Here is a 24,812-nt window from a genome sequence, read left to right on the forward strand (position 1 = left end):
CTAGTGTGTCTTCTACTATATGGATTGTTTCCTCTATTGATCTCGGCCATTCCACCTTTGCTGCCCACTAGTTCATGGTTGGCGCTTCTGGGGTTCTCCACCTTCCAGGGATCAAGCTTTTTGCTGCATTTAGTAAGTGTGGAACTAGGGTATTTCTGTACTTTTTTCTGTGTCATGGAACAGACATGTCCATCTGGATATGTTCCCCTGATAGTTGTTGTATCACCCTTAATAATTCCCTCCCAATAAGGTTGAATTTTAGCGCATCCCCACCACAAGTGCACAAAGGTACCCTGGGTGTCGCATCTCCTTCGCTCAGAACCATTGTGCCCTCTGCGGGGTCACGTACCATCTTGCTAGTAATTTATAGTGCATCTCCTTTTTCTTAGCTTTGCCTGAATAAAAACAGGCTAATCTTAAAATCTTCTTCTTATGGTCCTCATCTGAGGGACTCCAATTTCTCTTCCCATTTCAACAGATAAAATGGATATTTAGGTTCAGCTTCCTTTACCAGTATTTTAGATATACTTTTCTTTAGGCACAAAAGGGAACTAAACAGATTCTCCATTAACCCCATGTTCCCCGTTTTCCCCCGTAGGGGCCGTGGGAAGGTTTGTGTAAAGTGCTGTAATTGTGTGTACCTCAATCTGTCTAAAGGCATATTTCCCCACTATTTTGTAATTTCAATAACCGTGCTTATTCTATTCCCTTTCAATACATCCTATAACATCTCCTCTCTTTGTGCACATCTAGTAAAGTATACACAATCCTCTTTCCCTGGCTTGAAATAATTAGTGTCTAGTAGAAAAATTAAAAGGTGCATTATGTCCCCAGTGATGCAATCTACCCAGGCCATCACATATCCTAAAAGTGTTCTTGGTCAGTGGATTGGTACTGCTAGCCAATTCTCGGTATTGCCGTGGTATCCACACCATCTTCCGTAAATCTACTTTGCTATGTGATATCTCAATATCTACCCAACTTTTCCCTTCCTTATTGCATCCAATCTGTCATTCGTGATACAGTGATTGCCTGGTAATATTTCTTAAAATCGGGTGCGGCTTTTACAAGCGTTGCCTACAAGATCCTAAGACGTTTAAGTGCCCATATGCATTTTAGCAATATAGATCTTAATTTCCTAAAGCATTCCTGAGGTAGTGTTATTGGGAGCATTTGAAAAATATATATGTGTGTTAATTTTGGCAAGACGATAATTTTGAATGCGTTTATTCTCCGTAGTCAAGAGAGGGGTTTATGTCTTAGGTAATTTAGTTGTTCTTTGACCTTATTGAGCATTGGGGTAGAATTGGCCTTGTATAAAGGCTCTAGAGGCGCGGTTAGTTTCATTCCTAAATATCCTAGTTCCTCACTACACCATACAAAGGGGAATTTAGGTTGGATTGCCTGCTGTTCCTTCCTTGGGGTGGTTAATATTCAGGATCTCAGATTTAGACATATTGATTTTAAAAGTTCGTCAGCCTCTCATATCGACCCAATTCCTCCAATACATTTGGCATTGTTATCCTGGGATTGGAGATATAGAATAGCACATCATCTGCGTATGCAGCCACTCTGTACAACCTGTACCGTATTTTCACCCCCCAATACCCCCCCAGTCTTACAGATCGCCGCTAACAAGGGTTCCAGCGCCATTACAAATGGCATTGGCGAGAGGGCATCCCTGCCTTGTGCTGTTGAATAATTTAAATGAGGGGGATAGACTTCCATTTATTCTTATTTTAGCTGTTGGGTGATGGTAACATGCAAATATCCATCGCATTCCCTGTTAAAAAAAAATATCCATCGCATCATCCTTTCCCTCAAAAACCCAAATCTCTTAGGGTTTCCAACATAAAGCCCCAGTCCACTCTGTTGAAAGCCTTTTCAGCGTCTATTGACAGTAGTATGACTGTGGGTCCCACTCCTCCCCTCACGTATCAAAAACAGTTTTGAGGAAATTATGCCTGCCCTCCCCTGTCACAAGCCCTACCTGATCATTATGGATCCAGCTTGGCAATAATCGTTTTAGTCTTTCCGCAATTATTTTAGCGAAGACCTTTATGTCTGTATTTAACATCAAAATCGTTCTACAGTTTGCAGTAGCTCCTGGCTCCTTCCCCTCCTTAAAAATAAGGGTTATATAGGCCAACAGAGAGCCCTCTCCTAAGTTTTCGCCTTCTGCTATTCTGCTAGGTAGTCGCACAATTTAGGGATTAGGAGCTTTTGAAACCATTTATAATATAAAATGGAGTACCCGTCTGGCCCGGGATCTTCCCCAGGGCCATGTTCTTTATTGCTCTTATCACTTCCTCCTGCATAATTGGAGCCTCTAGTTGATCCAGTTCCTCCTTAGGCACTGTTGGGAGGTCTAGTCCCCGCAGGTACTCTTGAATCTCCAAATTCTTCTCCCCACCCCGCTACTTTCCTCATTTTGCGGCTCTTGCCAACCCAGATTTATTACCCCATTGATACTTCTATGACTGTTGATTGATGTGGAAGGCCTGCTTTTTCTCCTGGTCTAATAGTGCTGATATCTCCTCTATCGTTCGCTCTTGTTTCTCTGGGATACCTTTGGGTCTCGTCTGTTCTAGCTCTTGTACTTCCCTAAAAAGGGTGTTCATCCTATTCCTCTTTCGTGCTCCAATACCTATTAATATACCCCTCATATAGGCCTTATGCGATTATATACCCCATAAAATAGGCCACAAGATTTCAGGTGTGTCATTAGTGGGGGGAAAAAAAAAAAGCTCCAGTTCCTGCTCTATCTTCTTAATCACCTTGGGGTTCTGGATGAGCGAGTTGTGATGGACTTTTTACCTATATGCTTCAGTTTAATCCTCCCTGCTTGTTTAAGGCTGTTAATTGTATTTACTCTTCTGCAGCCAGCCCTGTTTCAAATGTTAATTGTTCTAGCCCTGTGTTTACTGGTTACTGTGATTAGATAAGTGGCTCATGTTAATTATGCTGATTGCTTCATTGTGGTAATTATCTCTCTATATGCGGTGCCGAACCGGCTAGATACTGAGTAGTTCAAAGAAATATCTTTATTTCAAAGGAGCTGTATTGAAGACCCCCCACTGTGTGAGGGGGGGCGGAGATTTGTCATTGTAACAGTTGTAACCACATATAAGCTCTGGTTTCTTACGATTAAAACTCTGTGTTGTTCAAGCAGTAAGCTGGTCTCATGTGTGGCTTTCTGGGCGATTCCAGGGATATCCCTCCTCGTGGAATATTGGGGTGATTTTCGTTATGGGAAGAAGGGAACGTTGACGGGGATATCATACCGATACACGAGTCATTTAATTTTCACGACACCACCCCAGGGGAACCTTCCAATGCTTCTATCCATAACCTATCTTCAGTGTTCTGGCTGAGGGAAGAAGGCTCTTATCCAAAATTTTACAATACATGGCCCCGTCCATTGGCCCCTCAATGTGACAAAGTCAGCCTTTACCTTTAGCAGAGAAACAGCCCCAAAGCATATTTTTTTTCCACCTCAGTGCTTGAGTGTAGGGATGGTGTTCTTAGGGTCATCGTGTTCTTCGACCCATCTTCAGTGTTCTGGCTGAGGGAAGAAGGCTCTCTTTCAAGATTTTACAATACATGGCCATTGGCCCCTCAATGGGACAAAGTCAGCTTGTATCTTTAGCAGAGAAACAGCCCCAAAGCATCATGTTTCCACCTCTGTGCTTGAGTGTAGGGATAGTGTTCTTAGGGTCATAGTCAGCATTTATCTTCCTGCAAACACGGCAAGTCGAGTTTATGCCGAAGAGCTCAATTTTGGTCTCGTCTGACCACAGCACTTTCTCCCAATCCTTCTCTGAATCATTTAGATGTTCACTGACAGGACTGTGCATGTGTCTTCTTGAGGAGGGGGACTTTCTGTGTTTGGAGGAAGAAAAATGCTGACTATTACCCTAAGAACACCATCTCTACAGTCAAGCACAGAGGTGGAAACATTATGCTCTGGGGACGTTTCTCTGCTAAAGGTATAGGCCAACTTTGCCGCGTTGGATGATGCCATGTATTGTAAAATCTTGGATGAGAACCTTCTTCCCTCTGCCAGAACACTGAAGATGAGTCATGGATGGGTCTGTCAGCATGACAATGACCAAAACATACCACCAAGGCAACAAAGGAGTGGCTCAAAACGCAGCACATTAAAAGATCATGGAATGGCTGAGCCAGTCTCCAGACGTTAATCCTATAGAACATTTATAGAAGGAGCTGAAAGTTGCCAAGTGACAGCCAAAAAACCTTAGAGAATTAAAGCATTTAGAGAAGATCTGTAGAAAAAAAAAAAAAGTGCACCAAAATCCCTCCCGAGATGTGTGCAAACCTGGCCACCAACTACAACAAACGTCTTACCTCGTGCTTACAAACAAGGATTTCTCCAGCAAGTACCAAGTCATGTTTTGCTTTTGGATCAAATACTTATTTTACTCACTGAACTGCAATTCAATTTATAACATTTGTATCATGTGTGTTTTCAGGATTTGTGGTTCATATTCTGGCTCTAGCATTTAAAATACACCTATGAAAAAATTATATAGACCCTTAATTTCTTTGCAAGTGGGCAAAATTACAAAATCTGCAGGATCAAATGGCTTTCCCACTGTGTATGGACCTTAAATTGTAAGCTTCTTATAGACAGGGATTTAAGTAACAAAATGATAGGTAAAACACTGCATTAACAGTGCTATACAAATCCCTTTATTAAATAAAGATCATGCGATGACAGCAGAAGTGACAATGATTTATGACTGTGCTAAAAATGCTAAACTGCGGGGAGCAGAATGGTGCATCTTAAATGGATCTATTGCATTTGCTTTCCCACTCACTAACTTATAAGAAAATGTGAAAGTACCATAACCTGACCACTAATAACCAAGGTAAAAAGACTGATGTACAATGGAAGGCTCATCACAGATTATCAGATTATCATGCGGAGGCTGAAGATTTAGTGTGGTGAAAAGAGGACAGTCTGATGTATTTTAAGTAAACCTGTCATGAGTGAAATCCAGGCACACCATTACCGGCAGTCCTCTGAAAAAAGAGAATTGCTTTTGGAACAAAAAAAAACCTTCAAGGAGGGATATAAGGACATTTTTATTTATTTTTGGTATGAAAAGGTGAATGGGTTTGGAAAGATGGTAGTAGTATGTGAATGTGATTGTAGAATTTTCTTAGGAAAAAGGACGGAAATAAGGAAGTTAATAGATACTAATTAAGGTCCTTTATAAACACACAGGAGACTAAGAAAATATATGTTTTAAATGAATTATGCATCACTCTAAACATTTTTTATAAATCAAAAAGAAATTGACAGACGACTTCATTTGAGATGCTATACACGCCCACTGTAATAAAGAGATATTCCCGTGCTGGCCAAGTCTAAAAGGTGGGGTACTGCAGCAAGCACTGAAGGTAGTATCAAGACCCAGGTAAGTTTAAATGTAGAAGTAGTGCTGCGCTGTGCATAAATAGGTGAAGTGCAAATGTGCTCACGTGACAGGTACACTTGAAAGGCAATAAATGAATGGTCAAAATAGCAACAATAAAATATAAAAAATCAGCTGCGACAGTATAAACAATGGACTGATAAAGTGTCCAAATACTGTGAAAAGTGTACCACAAAATAGATGAGAATAAACTCAAAATCTTTAAAATGGCATCATCATGTGACATGTGCAACCATAAATAAATAAATTCACACTAAAATTCCATAAAATGAAATAAAAGTGAATTAAAAAAAAAAAAAAAAAAAAAACGCAGTGCAGATAATGTCCATAAGGTGCAAGCTGGATGGATGGCTGTGTGTGTGCACAGTGATCAGGGTGAAGGTGCTGGTGCTAGTAGTCAATCTCTGGTATGGAGTGCTACCGATAGGTGGTTGCTGGTTCTCTGTGCAACTTAGGGTATAGGTGTCCCCTTACCGCTGTAAAGTAACAAAGTATGAGTGTGTCTTTCAATCTCCTGGTGGCTCCGGATGTCTCAGGCTCCGCTGGTATGCATCTTTACTTTGGCATCAAAGTCCCCTTTACGTGTACCTGGTGTATCTGTATCAGATCGCTCAACATTGGGGCATGGGGGAATGTAAAGAGGGATGCTCGATAGTGTAGTATTTAAAACATTTATTGGAATCAGCAGCAATACTAAAAACAGGTACTCACAATGTGAAGTATCAGACAGGCATATCAAAAACAAGTCACAAACTCGTCCAATATCACTTCCGGTACCCTGCGTTCCCGCACGTATTCGTTAGTCACGTAACTTCATCAGGGGATATCTACACCCACTGACTTTAACCCCCTTTCATGCCTAAGCCCATTTCTGACATTTGTTGCTTACGAGTTAAAATCCATATTTTTTGCTAGAGAATTACTTAGGACCCCCAAACACACACACACATATATATATATATATATTTAGCAGAGAATCTACCTTAGTTTTGTAGCACGCAATAAGGTTCCCATAAGGGGGGGGGGGGGACCTGTGTATCCTGTGGTGTACTCCGAGAAAAGTATTTTACAGGTAAGCCGTTATAAAAATTATATTTTCTTTATCGTACACCACGGAACACAGAGCTTTAAATCATTACATAATGGGATGTCCCAGAACAATGCTCAATATGAAGGGGGGGGGGGGGGGGGAGGAGAGAAATAATCTCTGGATTCAAATGAATGGGGTCGGATGGGGTCGTAGAACAATCTTGTCCATGTGACAAATTAAATAAGGCTTTTCACAAGAAAGCGCTGCTAATTCAGATACTCTTCTAGCCGAAGAGATAGCAATCAAAAAGGCCAATTTCCTGCTTAAAAGAATCAGCGGAATATGGCGAATAGGTTCAAAAGGTTGCTTCTGCAAACACTGGCAATACTAAATTCAGATCCCATGGGCACAAGGGAGACTTGACTGGCTGATTGATCCGCAGTACCCCCTGAATGAAAGCCCGAACTAGGGAATGAGATGGCCTCAGTCTTTGAAAAAAGACTGATAGTACCATTTTAAGGGTCAAATATCGGCTCTAAGGGCTAATTTCATATCCACTCCTAGCTGGCAAAAGGCGAGAATCCTACTTATGTCAGATATTTGAGGATTCCATTTGTTAGTTTCACACCATGAAACATATGCTTTCCAGACTCTATAGTAGATAAGCCTAGAGGCTGGCTTTCTGGCATTAATAAGTGTAGAAAGTACTGGACCCGAGATGCCCCGTTTCCTCAGAATGTGGGTCTCAGCAGCCAAGCTGTCAAATTTAGCTCTTGTAAGGAAGGATGGAACACTGGACCTTGCGACAGCAGGTCGTGACAAAGCGGAAGCTTCCACGGTTTTCCTACCACCATCTTTATGATTTTGGCGTACCAGGATCTTCTGGGCCAATTTGGGGCCACTAAGATTACAGGAATTCTTTCTTTCTTGATCCTGCAAAGTAGCCTTTGTAAGAGAGCGATCGGCGGAAATGCATAGATCAGTGAAAACTGATTCCACAGAATTACTAGAGCATCCGATCCGTGGCCAGAGAATCTCTCGTCCTGGACACAAAGTTGTCCAACTTCCTGTTGAACCTGGAAGCTAGAAGGCCTATATCCGGGGTCCCCCATCTCTGGCATATGGCCTGAAAAACATTGGGGTGGAGAGACCACTCTCCTGGTAGTAGTTGCTGACGACTCAAATAGTCTGCCTGCCAGTTTTCTACCTCTGGAATGAAGATTGCAGAGAGACAAGGAACATGTTCTTCTGCCCATGCAAAAATCCGACTCACCCCTTTCTGGGTGCCCTGACTGCGGGTGCCTCCCTGGTGATTTATGTAAGCTACTGCAGTAGCATTGTTGGATTGAATCCGCACCGGGTGGACCTGTAACCTGTGTGTCCAAGTTCTGAGGGCCAAGTATACTGCCCTCATCTCCAGTATTATGATGGGCAGGTTCCTTTCGGTCTTGGCCCAGGTTCCCTGGGCTGAAGCTTCTTCTAACACCGCTCCCCAGCCCCTTAGGCTGGCATCCGTAGACTTCCAGTCATCTTCCAGGTGACTGGGAGAAAGGATTTTCCTTTCCGCAAGTTCTTGGTTCTTAACCACCAACTGAAGCTTTGGCGCACTTGTGGAGACAGACGCATGGGTAGATCCAGAGCTTGGATCTTCCTGTTCCAGGTGGCTAAGATACTGCCTTGAAGTAGTCTCCAGTGAGACTGGGCGTAAGGGATAGCCTCGAAGGAGGCCACCATCTTCCCTAGTAGCCTCATGCAAAAGGCGAATAGACGGCTTTTTCTTTGCCTTGACCTTGTGGATCAGGTCCTATGATCATGCACAAATACTCTACCCTTCTTTGGGCTTGTAGAGAGGATGTTTGTAGATTTACAATCCATCCCAACTGTTCCAGGTATTTTATTGTGGCAAGTACAGCGTGATCTAATCCTGCCACTGACTGATCTATCACAAATAGATTTTCTAGAGAGGCCGTTACTGCTATGCCCTGTACTCTCAGATTTGCCAACAGAGGGGCTAGTACCTTTGCAATACCCAGGGGTCGGTAGCGACCCCAAAAAGAGCCACTTCCGGAAGTGGCTATGTTCTAACGCAAACCTTAAAAATCTTTGGTGCGCGGGATGGATAGGCACATGTAAATACGTGTCCTTGATGTCTATCGACGCCATGAATTCTCCGCCTTGTATGGAGGAGACCACTGATCGAATAGTTTCCATTCAGAAATGGCGAATGTTCAGAAACTGATTTAGAGATCTTAGATCCAGGATGGGTCTGACGTCTCCATTTGGTTTTGGAATCACAAAGAGGTTTGAATAAAAACCTGAACCTTGCTCTTTACGGGGTACTTCTGTGATCACCCCTTGGGACAGCAAGTGATCCAATCCTTTGAAGGACTCTCTTTTTAGTGGATCTTTGGAGAGTCTTGAGCCTCGGAATTGAAAAGATGGGATTTCTCGAAATTCCAGTTTGTATCCTAGGCATACTGTGGATACTACCCACTTGTCCTGGATGTCTGTCTGCCATGCCGATGAAAACTGCAGAAGTCGCCCCCCCCCCCCCCACTCGGCCGAGCGGGGGCGCCTCTTCATGAAGAGCTTTGGGGTTTTGCTTGTTGGCCTTTGAACCCCACTGCTTCTTGTGTTTCTGGGCTTGGTCTTCCTTAGCTTTTGTGGCTGGCTGAAAGTTCTGTCACTACTGGCTGGAGCTAGATCTACCAGGAGTCGGGGAGAGAGAACGCTTTAACAACTTCCGGACCGCGGCATGTACATTTACGTCGACAGAATGGCACATTGGCGTACGCCCACGTCCCTGCCTAGACGTGGGTCCGATTGGGACCCCCCCCACCCCGGTACATGCGGCGGTTCCCGTGGCTTCCGGAGCGATCCAGGACGACGGCGCGGCTATTCGTTTATAGCCGCCCCGTCGCGATCGCTCCCCGGAGCTGAAGAACGGGGAGAGCCGTATGTAAACACGGCTTCTCCGTGCTTCACTGTGGCGGCTGCATCGATCGAGTGATCCCTTTTATAGGGAGACTCGATCAATGACTTCAGTCCTACAGCCACACCCCCCTACAGTTGTAAACACAGACTCGTTGAACCCTAACTCCTACAGCGCCCCTGTGGTTAACTCCGAAACTGCAACTGTCATTTTCACAATAAACAATGCAATTTAAATGCATTTTTTGCTGTGAAAATGACAATGGTCCCAGAAATGTTTCTTCTTCTCTGGTAAAAGGGTAGTTTTACCGCTCCATATCTTTTGGATATATTTCTCCAAATCTTCCCCAAAAAGGTGTTCGCCATAGAAGGGGAAGCTGGCCAAAAGCTTCTTGAATGGAGCTTCTACTGACCAATGCTTTAGCCAAAGAATTCTGCGCGCAAGCACCAGCTGCAGCGTGAGGCGGGATGCCTGTTGGATAGAATCCCTAATGGCATCCACTGTAAAACATAAGGCCCTTGGCATATTCTCCCAAAATTTGATCTGTTCAGCAGCCAATCTTTCATCTCCTGTTTCACCTGGTCCTTTAAGACCTGACACATACCCACCGCTGCTACAGTTGGGTTACTGCGCCTGCCAGGAGGAAGGATGATTTTAGTAAAGATTCCAACCTTTTTTCAGAAGGATCTTTAAATACCTGGGCATTGTCCACTGGGTTTCTCCAGTCTGCGTAAATCAGATTTTCCAATAAAGGATGAGGCTGGGTTCACACTATACTACACGACAGTAGTACAACTTTCATCCTACTTTGCTCTGCAACATCGGTCCTACATCCATCCGACTTTCATGAACAGGATACTTCTTTGATCAGACTTTGTGATAGTCCGACTTGTTCTTTGACCAATCAAAACCATCCCAGAGTGAGATAAATTCCTGCTGTAATCACCATGTCAAATGTTGGATGGTAAGGACAAGGGTCCTACTTTGATCCTACTTCAGCCCAATATCATTGAAGTCGGATCAAAGTCGGACCAAAGTAGTACAGGGAGCATTTGCAAAGTCGGACCGACATGTGTCGGACCAGTTAAAACAGCTCTCATAGGGAAACATTGATTTTCACACGTCATGCAACATGAGCTCCCAATGTCGGACCAGTGTGAACCCGGCCTAAATCGGAAAGGCACAAGCAGCCTGTGGGGTTTTTAATGATTCAGTTAACTCCTTAGAGGGTAATCTGAATATGGAGCCCACTGCTTCAGTATAATATTGCACCTGAAATGCAGAAAAAGGTTCCTCTGATAGCTTGGATCCCTCCAAGTCCTCATCCCCCTGATGGGTCCTCATCCTCCTCAGATCTTTCTGCAAGGAGATCTAAAACAGGAGGAGGTCTGCTTCGCTTTTTATCCTTTTCTGAGGACGTTGCGATTAACGCAGTTATTCTCCCTTCTAAATTTTTTAGGGCTGTTGCCAAAGTGTCTTCAGTGACATATGCAGGCACAGGTACCACAAGGAGAGGCTGCAACTCCTGATAGAGGTAATGGCTCATCCTGTATAAATACTTCAGGTATTACAGGAGATGAGGGTACAGAGCAGGCGCGGCTAGAGCCTCCTGTCTCTGGCGGCAAAGCTTTTTTGCTTCTCCCAGAGCCTCTTCTTTGGGAAGAAAGAATGCTAAGCAAAGCCAAGGTACCAACAAATGCATACACTACTGGGTGCCTTACCTTGGGGAGTGCTCAGCCAACCACATGGAGATCTTACGTGCCCTTAAACACTGCTGTGTCCCTTGCAGGGAAGCTCCAGACATGCAAGGTTTGTTCCTTCCTGTCTGACCGCCATTAAAAGCATGTCCCTATTCAGGCACGCCCCCCCACTGAGATCGTCATAAAGCGCTCCCCCATGCGCGCGTCCTAGTGGCATCCTCCAGCTTCCTGTGCAAGAGGGAGGAGGGCAATGCAGAGCTTGCAGCGAAAGGAATGTGCTTGTCGTTTGGACCAACACTGCTTTGGAGCTTGGTGAGTGAAAACTCAGCTCTTTACTCCCTTCAGTGGCGACTTAAAAAATGACACCCACTCTAAAAATAGGAAAAGTCACTAAGTTTAAAACCTAGGACTTCTTCCCAACTCATCTTGTCCCCGCCGCAGGTTCTCTGCCAGGCAGCTACCAATCTTCCCCCATCTCGGCGGGGTCTGCGTGCCAACCTTCAGGGGTATGGGTTCCTACTTAAAGGAGACCTCTTCCCTGGGCCTTGTAAAAGACTCTTACCAGGACTTTTAGCGTATAGAGCGAAAGTGCTGGACCCCAGTCCTCCTGAAACATTACAGGTGACACCTCGTCCATGAGGTCTGGATACCATCCAGTTTTGGCTTAATATAATTAAGCGTCTTGGATGGACCCACAGTGTAGCACTCTACCCTCATAGGGATTCTTAGGCAGAGCACATTTTCCTTGAGTCCAACACCTTAGACACTGGCGAAAAAACAAAAGGTACTTCCCTGATGGGAGGGGTTATATAGAGGGGAACTGTCTTTGGTTGTGCCAGTGTCCAATCACCTCTGGTGACCATACAACCCATTATGTAATAATTTAAGGCTCTGTGTCCCATGGTGTACGATAAAGAAAAAGACACTTTCAAGAATTAAAAAAAGAAAAAAAACTAAACACTAAAGTTAGCCCAATTTTTTTGTATAATGTGAAAGGTGATGTCACGCCGAGTAAATATCTACCCAACATTTAATGCTTTGAAATTGCGCACACTTGTAGAATGGCGACACACTACAGTACCTAAAAATCTCCATAGGCGACGCTATAAAAATAAAATTAACGGTTACCAGGTTAGAGTTACCTTGCTGCACAAGCTCATGGGGACGATGAAATAATTTTTTCTTATTTCTTTTATTTTATATCGTTTTACATTGTCTCTTAAAAAAAAAAAAAATACATTTTTGATCACTTTTATTGCTGTCACAAGGAATGTAAACATCCCATGTGACAGTAATAGGTGGTGATAGGTACTCTTTATGGAGGTATCGGAGATCTAAAAGAACCCAAATCCCTCTTTTGCACTTCAAAGTATTCAGATCGCCAAAAACAGCGATTCTGAATACTGAATTTTATTTTTATTTTCCCTCAATCGTCGCAATTTGTAGCCGATTAAACCAGAAGGGACGTTGCTTCCGTGTTTACACATAGACTGGAACAAAGCAGTTTCTGGCTTCCTTTCAGTCTCACTATAGTCGGCGGAAGTGCCGGATCATGGATCGGGTCTCCCGATGGGACAGGAGGCTCGGGAAGAGCAGTGGGAGGTCCCCTCTCACTCCTTTGAGATAACAGCCTGCAGGCATCCCCCTTCAAGCCGAGGCCACATATTTGCATATGGTTGGCGGGAAAGGGTTTAAAAACTTGGCATACAGATTACAATCTGACTGTAAGGAATCTCCTTTAACCACTTGGGATCCGCCTGCCGTCAATTGACGGCTACAGTGCGGATCCCAATCGCCAAACTGCCGTCAATTGACGTCCGCCCCTTAGGGCGGTCCCCGCGCGCGCTCCAGAGCGCGCTGCGGGGAAAATCTGTATTGGCCGTGTCCCTCGGACACAGCCAATTACAGATCGCCGCGAACGGCCAATCAGAGTGGCCGTTCGCGAGGCGATCTGTGCGGCCAATGAGAGAGGATCTCATATGTAAACATATGAGATCATCTCTCATTGCCGTTTTACACAGAGACAGCGGTGCGGTCTCTGGAGAGGAGACCGATCTGTGTCTCTTGTACATAGAGACACAGATCGGTCACCCCCCCCTCCACCTACAGTTAGAACACTAAGCAGGGATACATTTAACCCCTTCCTCACCCCCTAGTGTTAACCCCTTCAATGCCAGTCACATTTATACTGTAATTAGTGCATATTTATAGCACTGATCGCAGTATAAATGTGAATGGCGCCAAAAATGTGTCCGATGTGTCCGCCATAACGTCGCAGTCCCATTAAAAATCGCAGATCGCCGCCATTTCTAGTAAAAAAAAATAATTAAAAAAAAATAATTCTGTCCCCTATTTTGTAAGCGCTATAACTTTTGCGCAAACCAGTCGCTTATTGCGATATTTTTTTTTTTTTTTTTACCAAAAATATGTAGAAGAATACGTATCGGCCTAAACTGAGAAAAAAAAATTTTTTTTTTTTTTTTAAATTGGGATATTTATTATAGCAAGAAGTAAAAAATATTGTATTTTTTTCAAAATTGTCTCACTTTTTTGTTTATAGCGCAAAAAATAAAAACCGCACAGGCGATCAAATACCACCAAAAGAAAGCTCTACTTGTGGGGAAAAAAGGACGTCAATTTTGTTTGGGAGCCACGTCGCACGACCGCGCAATTGTTAGTTAAAGCGATGCAGTGCCGAAAGCTGAAATTTCACCTGGGCAGGAGGGGGGTATATGTGCCCAGTAAGCAAGTGGTTAAATCCAACAACCATTATGTAGTGCAAGGGCATATCTGATCGGTACAAGAATGGATTACAGAGTTCAGGAAGGTCCTCATATTACATAGGTATGATAAAACTAAAGGTGATTTTGTACAAAGATTGTATTGGTCAGATTGTAACATGTGTTGTCAACTTAATAGTTTATGTCACTAAAACAAGACAAATATCAGAAAGGGTGAAGAAAGATCAATGCCCTTTTCTGCATACCTGTTTAGTCAGTTATGAAAAGTATCAAAACATTAAGGGGTCAGTATTGCAGCCAGGCAATTGGCAGTTTCAAAAGGTAGAGAATGAAATAGCTGCCTTTATGATTTTCGCCTGATATAAATAACGCAACACAAAAGGCTTAAGTCACAAAGATAAAGAATCAGAATAAGCATCTTTATTTTTATAATAAATGAGAATTACTTTCAGTCGAGTTCAATAGGATTTAGGCTCTATCCCCGTCACTTCCACTTTACGCCGCGATTTTGCCAGGATTGCGACTGGAACCGATTTTGGGCGACAGGCGTACAGAGATTCTGTTTACCTGATTTTTCCGTGATTGCTCATGCATGTTTTCAGGGGGTACTTGGGCACAGGTGCAGCGTCCAGCCCCACTGCCAGCAGGCGGTTATTAGCCCTTAGACTAATCAAGTATTCAATCCCTACAGTGTGGAGTGGAACCACTGCAAGGGTCATTTTTTACTTCTGCCTGATGTTGAGCTCTAACTCTTTTGGTTCATAATGTAATGTAGATGATACCATAAGATAAAAAGGCAAAAAGCCATTATACTTGTGCAGTTAGTTTTGCACAGAGCAGCCCAAATCCCCCTCTTCTCGGGTCCCTGGCTTGAGCTCCTGGCCGCTCCCTCCTGTTGAGTGCCTCCACAGCAAGAACATTGCAATGGGGGCACCCGATCCGAGCTGCAGCTTCGTGTATCTATTCAGACATGGAGCTGCAGTTCAGCCCTGGCCCCACCTCTCTCTTTCTCTCCTGATGGGCTGAGTCTGATTGACAGCAGGGGGCGCCAATAACACCGCTGCTTTGTCTCAGCCAATCAGGAGGGAGAGTCCCGGATAGCCAATTCACTTATGGACATTGCTGGATAGAGATGGGGCTCAGGTAAGTATTAGGGGGCTGCTGCACACAGAAGGCTTTTTATCTTAATGCATAGAATGCATTAAGATAAAAAACCTTCTGACTTTACAACCACTTTAATGAATACATCAAAACATTTTATTGGAGACAGAAGCAACAGCACAAGGAGCCAGCAAATTTTTCATTTAGTGCTTCTGAGCCAACAAGGGGGATACTGACAGGAGGAGAGCCTAGAGTAATAGATATGAGCTCATCCGTTTGCTGCCCATTTCACGATCCAGTCACAGCCTTTAAAAGGGCAAAGACCTGTGTTGCTTATAATATAAAGGCAAACTTTTTTTTTTAACTTAGGATAGAGTGTAAAAGGAATAGAACACCTATCAGGTTTTTGTTGCAGCCTGGGCCCCTTCGTGAGATTCACCCTCTAGAACAAAAAAAATAAAAAATAGTATCCCAAATTTTGAGGTGTCACCAGAACAGGATTATTATGGAAATCTTCTCATGGGGACACTTGTTCTGGTGACCCTGGTGCCAAACAGAGATACTTTCACTTTGGAAGGAAACAAAGAAATCTCCCCAGGACACAGATGGCAAAAAAAATGAAAATAAAAAAAACTGACAGGGGTTATAACCATCCCTTATCCAAAATGAAATATAAGGTTCTGCCTTAACTGCAGTACTCTGCCAGGCAGGACTTGTGTGACAGAGCTGAGTAAATCTCTGGACTGGATGGGAAAAATACAAATCCATGGGCAGATAACATCTCCCATACACGCATTTATTCTGCGTGTTTAGCGGTTTGCTAGCAGTTCGTATTAGATAAAGTGGTGGCCTTTGGAATCTCTCTCAATTTGTCTTTGAAGATGTATTCTCTGCATTTCTAGCACAGAAAATAGGCTCTCAACAAGAGCCCCGGGTCTTGTACCAACGATTGGGAACCGTTGTGATAGCTTCTGACTGTTACAAGAAAAAAAAAAAAAAAAAAAGTGTGTATATAAAAAATTATATACAGTAAAACCTTGGTTTGCGAGCATAATTCGTTCCAGAAATATGCTTGTAATCCAAAGCACTTGTATATCAAAGCATTTTTTTTACAGGGTATAAAAGAGAAGAGAGGCACCTCAAAGTGTAGCAATAAGTTGCTAAATGTTGTACTTTCATTAAATGTAACCATATTGCTACACTTAGAGGCTCCTCTCTTTTTTTATACTCCGTTGTGACATGACACTACTCTTATATCAAGACATCACTTGTATATCAAGGCAAAATTTATATATAAAAAAAAAAATTTGCTTGTCTTGCAAAACGCTCTCAAACCAAGTTACTTTCAAACCAAGGTTTTACTGTGAACATTTATCATAGGTGTATTTTAACCACTTCAATACAGGGCACTTCCCCCCCTTCCTGCCCAGGCCAATTTTCAGCGCTGTGGCATTTTAAAATGACAATTGTACGGTCATGCAACACTGTACTCAACAAAATTTCTATAATTTTGTTCCCACAAATAGAGCTTTCTTTTGGTGGTATTTGAGCACCTCTTAGGTTTTTATTTTTTGCTAAACAAATAAAAAAAAAAAAAGATCGAAATTTTTGAAAAAAATAATAATAATTGTTTTGTTATAAAATATAGTAAATAATTTTCTCCTTCACTGATGGTCACAGAAAGGTGCCACTGATAGGCAGAACTGACAGGCATTACTGATGGGCACCGATTGGCTTCTATAATGGCCACTGATGGGCATCCTCAGGGGGGTGCACTGATAATGAGAGCAGGCCCCCTTCCCTATTAGGAGAGCAGCCGATCAGCTCTCATCTACTCGCGTCTGTCAGTAGAGTGGAAGAAAAGCCGATAAACGGCTCTTCCTGTTTACACAGTGATCAGATGCGATTGGACACAGCTGATCACATGGTAAAGAGCCTACATCCGAGGCGCTTTACCTAGATCAAAGACTGACTGACACACCACACAAACGATCGCCGCAATACGTGCCCCCGCGGGCACGGTTAAACCTGATGGACGTCATATGGTGCCCAGTTAGGGTAATGAAACCACTTTCCAGCTGTCGTTCTGCTACATGGCGGGTGTGAAATGTTTAAATGATGGAGACAGACTATCAACCAAAAATCCAGACAAAACGTTATACAAATGTGTAAAGAAAAAGGGGAAATTCTGTATATAAAATTATATTCCATTTTGTACGTATTGCACACTGCACTCATTTTGTACACGGTACTAATAATGTTTTCAATACATTGAAATTCTTTCGAGTCCTGATTCGAATTAGCCTGCCTATGTTACGCCCCTTGTTATAAAAGTTCAATTGTAATATTAATGGGATACTTGCATAATAATCTGTATAAAAACCTTCAATTGTGTCACAATGAGAACAGTTATTTGGACAGATGTGGCGTATATCTTTGTGTCTGTTCCCTACTTCAGTAGTTATTAATTTGGAACCACTAAAAATATGAGGATAGGAGTTGCCCATCTATAAAATATCCAGAAGTATATATACACATGTGATATGTATCATAGGTGTCCTTTAATTGATAGAGACAGATGATCAACGAAAAATCCAGAAAAAAACACGATACAAATGTTATAAATGGAGCAGCTGTTTAGCAGGAAAAATAAGTATTTGATCCCCTACCAACCATTAATAATTGTGGCTCCCACAGACTGGCTACAGTACGTGCTCATGTGGTACACAGATTAGTCCTGTCAATTTAAGAATATGCTCTTAACGACAACTTGTTATGCGTATAAGTCACACGTCCACAGAATCTCTTCCATTCAAACCTCACCCTCATGGGCAAGACCAAAGAGCTGTCAAAGGACGTCAGGGACAAGATTGTAGACAAGATTATAGACCTGCACAAGGCTGGAATGGGCAGCAAGAAGCTTGGTAAGAAGGAGACAACTGTTGGAGCGATTATTTGCAAATGGAGGAAATACAAAATATCAAATCGCCCTTGGTCTGATGCTCCATGCAAGATTTCGCCTCATGGGGCAAGGATGATCATGAGAAAAGTGAGGGATCAGCCCAGAACTACACTGGAGAAGCTTGTAAATGATCTCAAGGCAGTTGGGACCACAGTCACCAAACAAACCATTGGTAACACAATACGCTGCCATGCATTGAAATCCTGCAGAGTCCGCAAAGGTCCCCCTCCACATGTACAGGCCCATCTGAAGCTTGCCAATGAACATCTAAATGATTCAAAGAAGGATTGGGAGAAAGTGTTGTGGTCAGATGAGACTACAATTGAACTCATGGGCATTAACTGCACTCGCCGTGTTTGGAGAAAGAAAAATGCTGACTATGAACCCAAGAACACCATCCCTACAGTCAAGTACGGAGGTGAAAACATGTTTTGGGGCCGTTTCTTTGCTAAAGATACAGCTTGACTTTGCCGCATTGAGGGGTCAATAGACTGGGCAATGTATTGCAAAATCTTGGATGAGAACTTTCTTCCCCTCAGCTAGAACACTAAAAATGGATCATGAATGGGTCTTCCAGCATGGAAATGACCCAAAACATACCGCCAAGCCAACAAAAGGAGTGGCTCAAGAAGAAGCACACTAAGGTCATGGAGTGACCTACTCTGTGTCCAGACCTTAATCCTATAGAAAATCTATGGAGGGAGCTGAAAATTTGGTGAAAAACGACATCCAATAAACCTTAAAGATTTAGAGAATATCTGTAAAGAGTGGACCAAAATCTCTCCTGAGATGTTTGAAAACCTGGTAACCAACTACAAGAAATGTCTTACCTCTGTGCTTGCCAACAAGGATTTCTCCACCAAGTACCAAGTCATGTTTTGCTTGGGGGATCAAATACTTATTTTACGCACTGAACTGTAACCCAATTTATAAAATTTGTTTTTTCTGAATGTTTGGTTGATATTCTGTCTATCATTTAAAATAAATGATAACAATTAAAGACCCATCATATCTTTCTAAGTGAGCAAGCTTACAAAAATGGCAGGGGGATCTGTAACGGTCACCACAGTTTACGACCTTCCATCACATCCAAGACAGCTTATCGACACTCCAACCAACAGGACCCGATCCATCCCATTTCCCCAGAATCAAGACGAGACACGCAGCTCTGTACTTGTTCCAAAAATAAGACAACTTTTATGGTTCACTCTCAGCTTTTATACAGTTTTCAAGGCACATGAACAATCAAATTCTCCACCCACACCCTGGGGGGCTTCAATACACCTTCAGATGGCTAATTGCTAAACATTCTAGACATCTCGGTGCCGGGCTATAATTATCATAACCTAATCACTGCACATTCCTTCATTAGCAGAACTCAAACAAAACACCATCACACAAGGATCTCTTCTCCACATCCCTAGACAGACGTTCTGTCTTCGCATACAGCTTGACAGAAAGGTATTCACACCTCTGAGCATCAATAGGCTTAAAGCAGTGTTATCACACAATGAAAGGTCTTCCAGGAGCCTGACTCAATTAGCATGTCACTAGCCAGGGCTAATCATAGAAATGAGTCACTATTGACTGGTTGGGTCACAATTAACCAACAACTTGCAATATCTCAAGATCCTGCAATATGAACTATCAGTGATGTCCCCTGTCCTGTAATTTAGGATATAATTTCTCAGTCACCCTATGGCCCTATTGGACATAAGGTGACCCTAGACATAAGACTCCTTGGTGACGCCGGTACAGGAGTACCCCTCATCCTTGCAAAGTCTCTGTTTGTCCCGGGTCATTCCGTCACAGGATCAAATAATTATTTTTACCACTGTAAATAGCTATAGATAGATGGATAAAATATCTGGATTGAGGTTTTTGTTTGGGTCAGTGTCAGGGTTAGAGTCAGGGTCAAAAAGGTATGCATCTTCGGTAGGATTAAATTTAATATACATATACAATTATATGATATACAAGATATAATTATTTTTAATTAGTATCAGTGTCCGTTAGTTTTCTTTAGATGGGATAAAAAAGAAAATATGCACGATTGTTTCTGGGCACTACCAAGGGTACAAATCACACACACACACACACACGGAGATATAATATATACATATGTTTTGCATCAATATGGATTGGTAATCCAACGTTTCCCCCTTAAAATACAAAAAAGACTGCAGATAATATTTCCAGATACATGTAAAATGGGAAAAAATAAACCTCCTCAGTTTTGAAGATAAAGGCTCATTCACACCATCGCCACCATTCACACCCAAAACAAAGCCCTTAGACCTCAAGTAAAGGCAGCTGTTGGAATACATCTGGGAGGACTGTAGGAAATTGTATTATACCAGCAAGAGTCACTTGTCTGAAATGATTCTAAAGCTGCTCCAAGAAAACAGTGAGGAGAATTCTAGCGTTAATTAAACCCCCACAAGGGTAATGGGATTTTTTCCGGCGGAATTTTGGCTCAAACTCGTGTTGTATACACACGGTCACACAAAATTCCGACCGTCAAGAATGCAGTGGCATACAATACTACGACGAGCCGAGAAAAATGAAGTTCAATGATTCCGAGCATGCGTGTTTTTTTGTGCGTCGGAATTGCATACAGACGATCGGAATTTCCGACAAGAACTTTTCCCGTCGGAAAATTTGAGAACAAGCTCTCAAATTTTTGCTGCCGGAAATTGACAGAAAAAGTACGATGGGGCATACGGAATTTCCGACCAAAAGCTCACAGCAAACTTTTCTTGTCGGAAATTCCGATCGTGTGTACGCGGCATAAAAGTTGTCCAGTGATGGAGGAGGTACATTGGGTCCCTGCACTGACAGTCCTGCAGCCACTTCTAATAAACCTTCTCTATAAGAAGTAGAACTTGGCTTCATAGTAAAATGGTTCTATATCCGATATCTCAAGTGCCTAAAAATTTTAAAAAGGGGCATCGGTAAAAATTCCAATATCTTGTATTTTAGGTTTAATTCAGACAACTTTAAACACAAAATGAAACGCATGAGAATTTGCAGCCAACTAAAGAAATAACTCCAGTGCTGTAGGACGTATTTTTTTTTTATAGACTGGTGAATCATTAAAATATTTTATAGCCTGAAGCACTAGATCATCCTAAAGATTAAATATCTACTCCTCATCAGCAAAAAATTCTGTTACTAAAGTAGTGCAGACTTGACAGAAATATTCCACTTGAAGAAAAACCAGATCACTAACGTTCCCACTGACAAACATCACACCAAATACAGCAATGAAGAAATAGAGCAAAACACAGGTTACCAGCATGCCTCACTGGCCCACCATCACAATTCTATGATAATAATCTTTGCTTTTAATACATGATGTTCAGCACTTTTTTTTTGTTTTATGTTAACTCTCTCACATACGCGTAGGGAGTGTAAAGTGGAATTCTGAATATACCTCACTAATCTAAAAAAAATACTCCTCACCCCCTCCTAATACATACTGAACGTGCAAGACCCATTTCCATTCCGCATCAGTCTGGTCACATGATCTTCCCTGTCTCAGGCAATGGCCACTGCAGGAAGAGGAGAGAGGGGGCTCAACAATGGCTGGTAATGCCTTGGAGCAGGGACATCACTCATAAGCTCGTATGGCCCATCTGTTGTTGGCGCTCCCTTCTCTCACCTGCAACGGCGCTGGCTGTCAAGAGTGCTGAATCAATTTACTGGACCAGAGTGGCCTCAAATAAGCAACTAAGGCAAGTATAAATACCGTATTTGCCGGTGTATAAGGCGACCGGGCGTACAAGACGACCCCCTAATTTTACATTATTTTTAGGATTTTTTGCCTGTACTCACTGTATAAGACAACCCCCCCTTCCGAAGCTTCCAACGCTTCATATTTCTGGAGCCATATTCTTCTCCCTTCTTGCTCGAGCCAATCACGGCAAGCGATGTATTATATTAATGAATACAAAGCCTGCTTGGATTGGCAGAGGCTGCAACATCATCATCCCACGCCTCTCTGACTCTCAAAGACAATCCGAGTAGGTTACTGTATGTAGCCTGCTCGGATTGGCAGTGGTTGTTACTCCAATGCGAGCAGGCTCTGTATTCATTTGAATACATCGCTCACCGGGATTGGCTAAGCGGTATATACTGTATGTAGCTGAAGCTACATACAGTATTACTGCATATCCAGCAGGCATCCGAGCAGCTGACCCGGCGTATAAGACGACCCCTGCTTTTTGGACATTTTTTTTTAAGTGTAAAAGGTAGTCTTATACGCCAGAAAATACAGTATCTTTCTTAGGCAGGTTGGTTATTATAGGTGTTGGGGGGGGGGGGGGGGGAGTATCAAGATTAATTGGGTATATCCCTAAAAAAAATTCACTTTAAGCAATTGCAGTATCTATATACAGAAAATTTAAACCAGTGACTGTCAACCTAATTTTACAACTGGGTCTCAAGTGCACGCTCTGAAAACAAAGTAATATTGTTATATGGACATTCTACAAGAAATGGTTGGAGATTGCATATTACTGCAGTGGCTGGAGACTAGAGATGTGCTGCTGGAGGTGTTCAGACACAGGGGACTTGTTACACACTACTGCTTACAATTTAAGAAAAACAAAAGTTCACATATTTTTCTATTAAAGTGACACTAAAGGTTCAGTTTTTTTATTTTTTACATACCTCCACTGTGCAGTTCGTTTTGCACAGAGTGGCCCCGATCCTCGTGTTCTGGGGTCCCGTGGCGGCTCCTCCCCGCATTAGATAAGCCCCTCTGGGAAGCGTTCTCCCGAGGAGGGCTACCTTGCGGGCGCGCGCCTGTGTCATACACTCAGCGTCCATAGCAGCCGAGTGTATGACTCAGCCCCGACCCCTGCATCATTGGATTTGATTGACAGCACTGGGAGCCAGTGGCTGCGCTGCTATCAATCTATCCAATCAAGAGCCAAGAAGCTGTGGAGAGAGCGATGCAGGATCGCGCCCATGGAAATTCGGGGCTCAGGTAAGTAAAACGGGTGGGCGGGGGGCCGGACACTGCAAGGAGTTTTTTCATAGGATAGGATTGCATAGGATGCATGAAGGTGAAAAAACACAAATGTTTACAACTCCTTTAATATTCTCACAGCAAGAACCATTTAAAAAAATCCTGGAAGGGGGGGGGGGGAGGTGTGATTTTGTGATTTTTATATACAGTAATTTCAGATCATGTACTGATAAAGCCTTAGTAAGTATCAAGGCAAAAACAACAATACCTACTGGCTGCTGGGATCTGAAGGCCACACAGCAAATACAAAAGAGACTGCAGGTTGGAAAGCAGAGAATTAAACCCAAGATTATTGTAAGCATCCTTGGCATTGTATCTCAACTGCTGTCAATGTTGCATTTGCTGGACACCTTAATTGGTATGTAAAGGTGGAAAGGATTGTAAAGAACTCGGTGTAAAAAGTAAATATTTTATATAATGAATTATGATCACAACATGCATATGGTTATTTTTTGCAAAAGTGTAGTTCTAAAAGGAAATTCCAATAAATATTAAACTCTCTATTTGATCTTGCCCTCTGTAGGTTAAGACAAAGAGCTCCCCCAAGCCCTACAGCTCTTGTACACCTAAAGACAGAAGAAATACCAGCAAGTGGAAAACTAAAATCGTTAAATTGCAACTTTTTATTCCAACAAAGTGTTGAGATTTACAAGGAGTTTGGTACCTCAAATAACAACAGTCATAACGAAAAGTTAAAAAAGTCACCGATCTTAGGGATCCACTCATGCAAGTGCATATCTTAAGGACCCCACTTGTCATTATGAACAGCTTTTTCTTATTATTCACAGCCACAACTATGCGATTTGTATTTGTCCTATTACATTTAAAATCTTGACTGCAGAATATCAAAATAGGCAGAGCTAGTAGATTTGGATTATTCATCTAAGGCGATACACTCTTATGCCAGCCACAGAATGAGCAATTTTCTTTCCTGTAACCCGTGTTTGAAAATCGTTTGATTCCCTCCATCAACACATTCAATTGTGTGGTGTTGTGTGTGTGTTATTCAGCCGCCCACACTGGGAGAACACCGTTACTACGGCTAGAAGGGCTATAATAGCCACTAGCTATAATAGCATGTAAAATCCGACAGGCTGGTTTGTAGCCAAGTTGATTGATCAATCAACTTTGCCTGCCCATACATGATTCGAATCTCGGCTGGTTCAGCAGGGACCGGCCGAGATTCAAACTGTTTATGGCGGACTCTATGCACACTGACATCACATCACATCACGGACTCTATGCACACTTTGAGTCTTCTTGATTTCTTTTTGAGCATTTAATGCAAGTTTATGTATACTCGTGTATTCATATTATAATTAGATTGGTCATTTTTTCTTAATTGAAAAACATATAATGTTTCACTGCTTTGTTGTATCTGAACTGTCCCTTCCGATTCAGTATATTAATTTTTTCTCTTATTTCACATAGTTTTATTTATATTGTCTCCTCTGTACACACAGACTAGGCTGTCCTGCAAAGGTGGAAGGGGACAGAACTAACAACAGTCATTTTATTTATAAGGTTCATAAAAAAAATAAAATAAAATGGTGCATTATACTAAACATTGTAATTGCATGGACTGCTCACATACAGTGAACTGAAGGCATCATTTTTATACATACACATTTGCTTTTACACACAAATTAAAATTCTTACCATCAAATCTGTTTGGAGAATCACATCCCTTCTGAGGTGTGGCAACGCGTAGGAAAATCTGCTGCCTCCAAGAATGTCGCCGCGTTCTTACAGGGCTTCTAGCTTCCACGTCGCTATTGATAGATGTGCAGTCAAAGTCACTAAAACAAAGACAAGAATGTATCAATGATCACTTATGTGTGCAGTTTTA

The 24,812-nt window shown here is 42.5% G+C and overlaps 1 protein-coding gene across 7 annotated transcripts in view; it reads right to left on the reverse strand.

The window, feature by feature from the left end:
• The window catches only part of TBC1D1 (TBC1 domain family member 1), a 294,417-nt gene that overhangs the window by 70,247 nt on the left and 199,358 nt on the right, over positions 1-24,812 (reverse strand). For all 7 annotated transcript variants that reach the window (XM_040335139.1, XM_040335138.1, XM_040335136.1 and 4 more), the window contains one exon: positions 24,623-24,762. In XM_040335139.1, the coding sequence (XP_040191073.1) occupies positions 24,623-24,762 (140 nt within the window). The remainder of the gene's footprint in view (positions 1-24,622; positions 24,763-24,812) is intronic.

This window comes from Rana temporaria, chromosome 1 (genome assembly GCF_905171775.1).
Source record: "Rana temporaria chromosome 1, aRanTem1.1, whole genome shotgun sequence".
Taxonomy (NCBI): domain Eukaryota; kingdom Metazoa; phylum Chordata; class Amphibia; order Anura; family Ranidae; genus Rana; species Rana temporaria.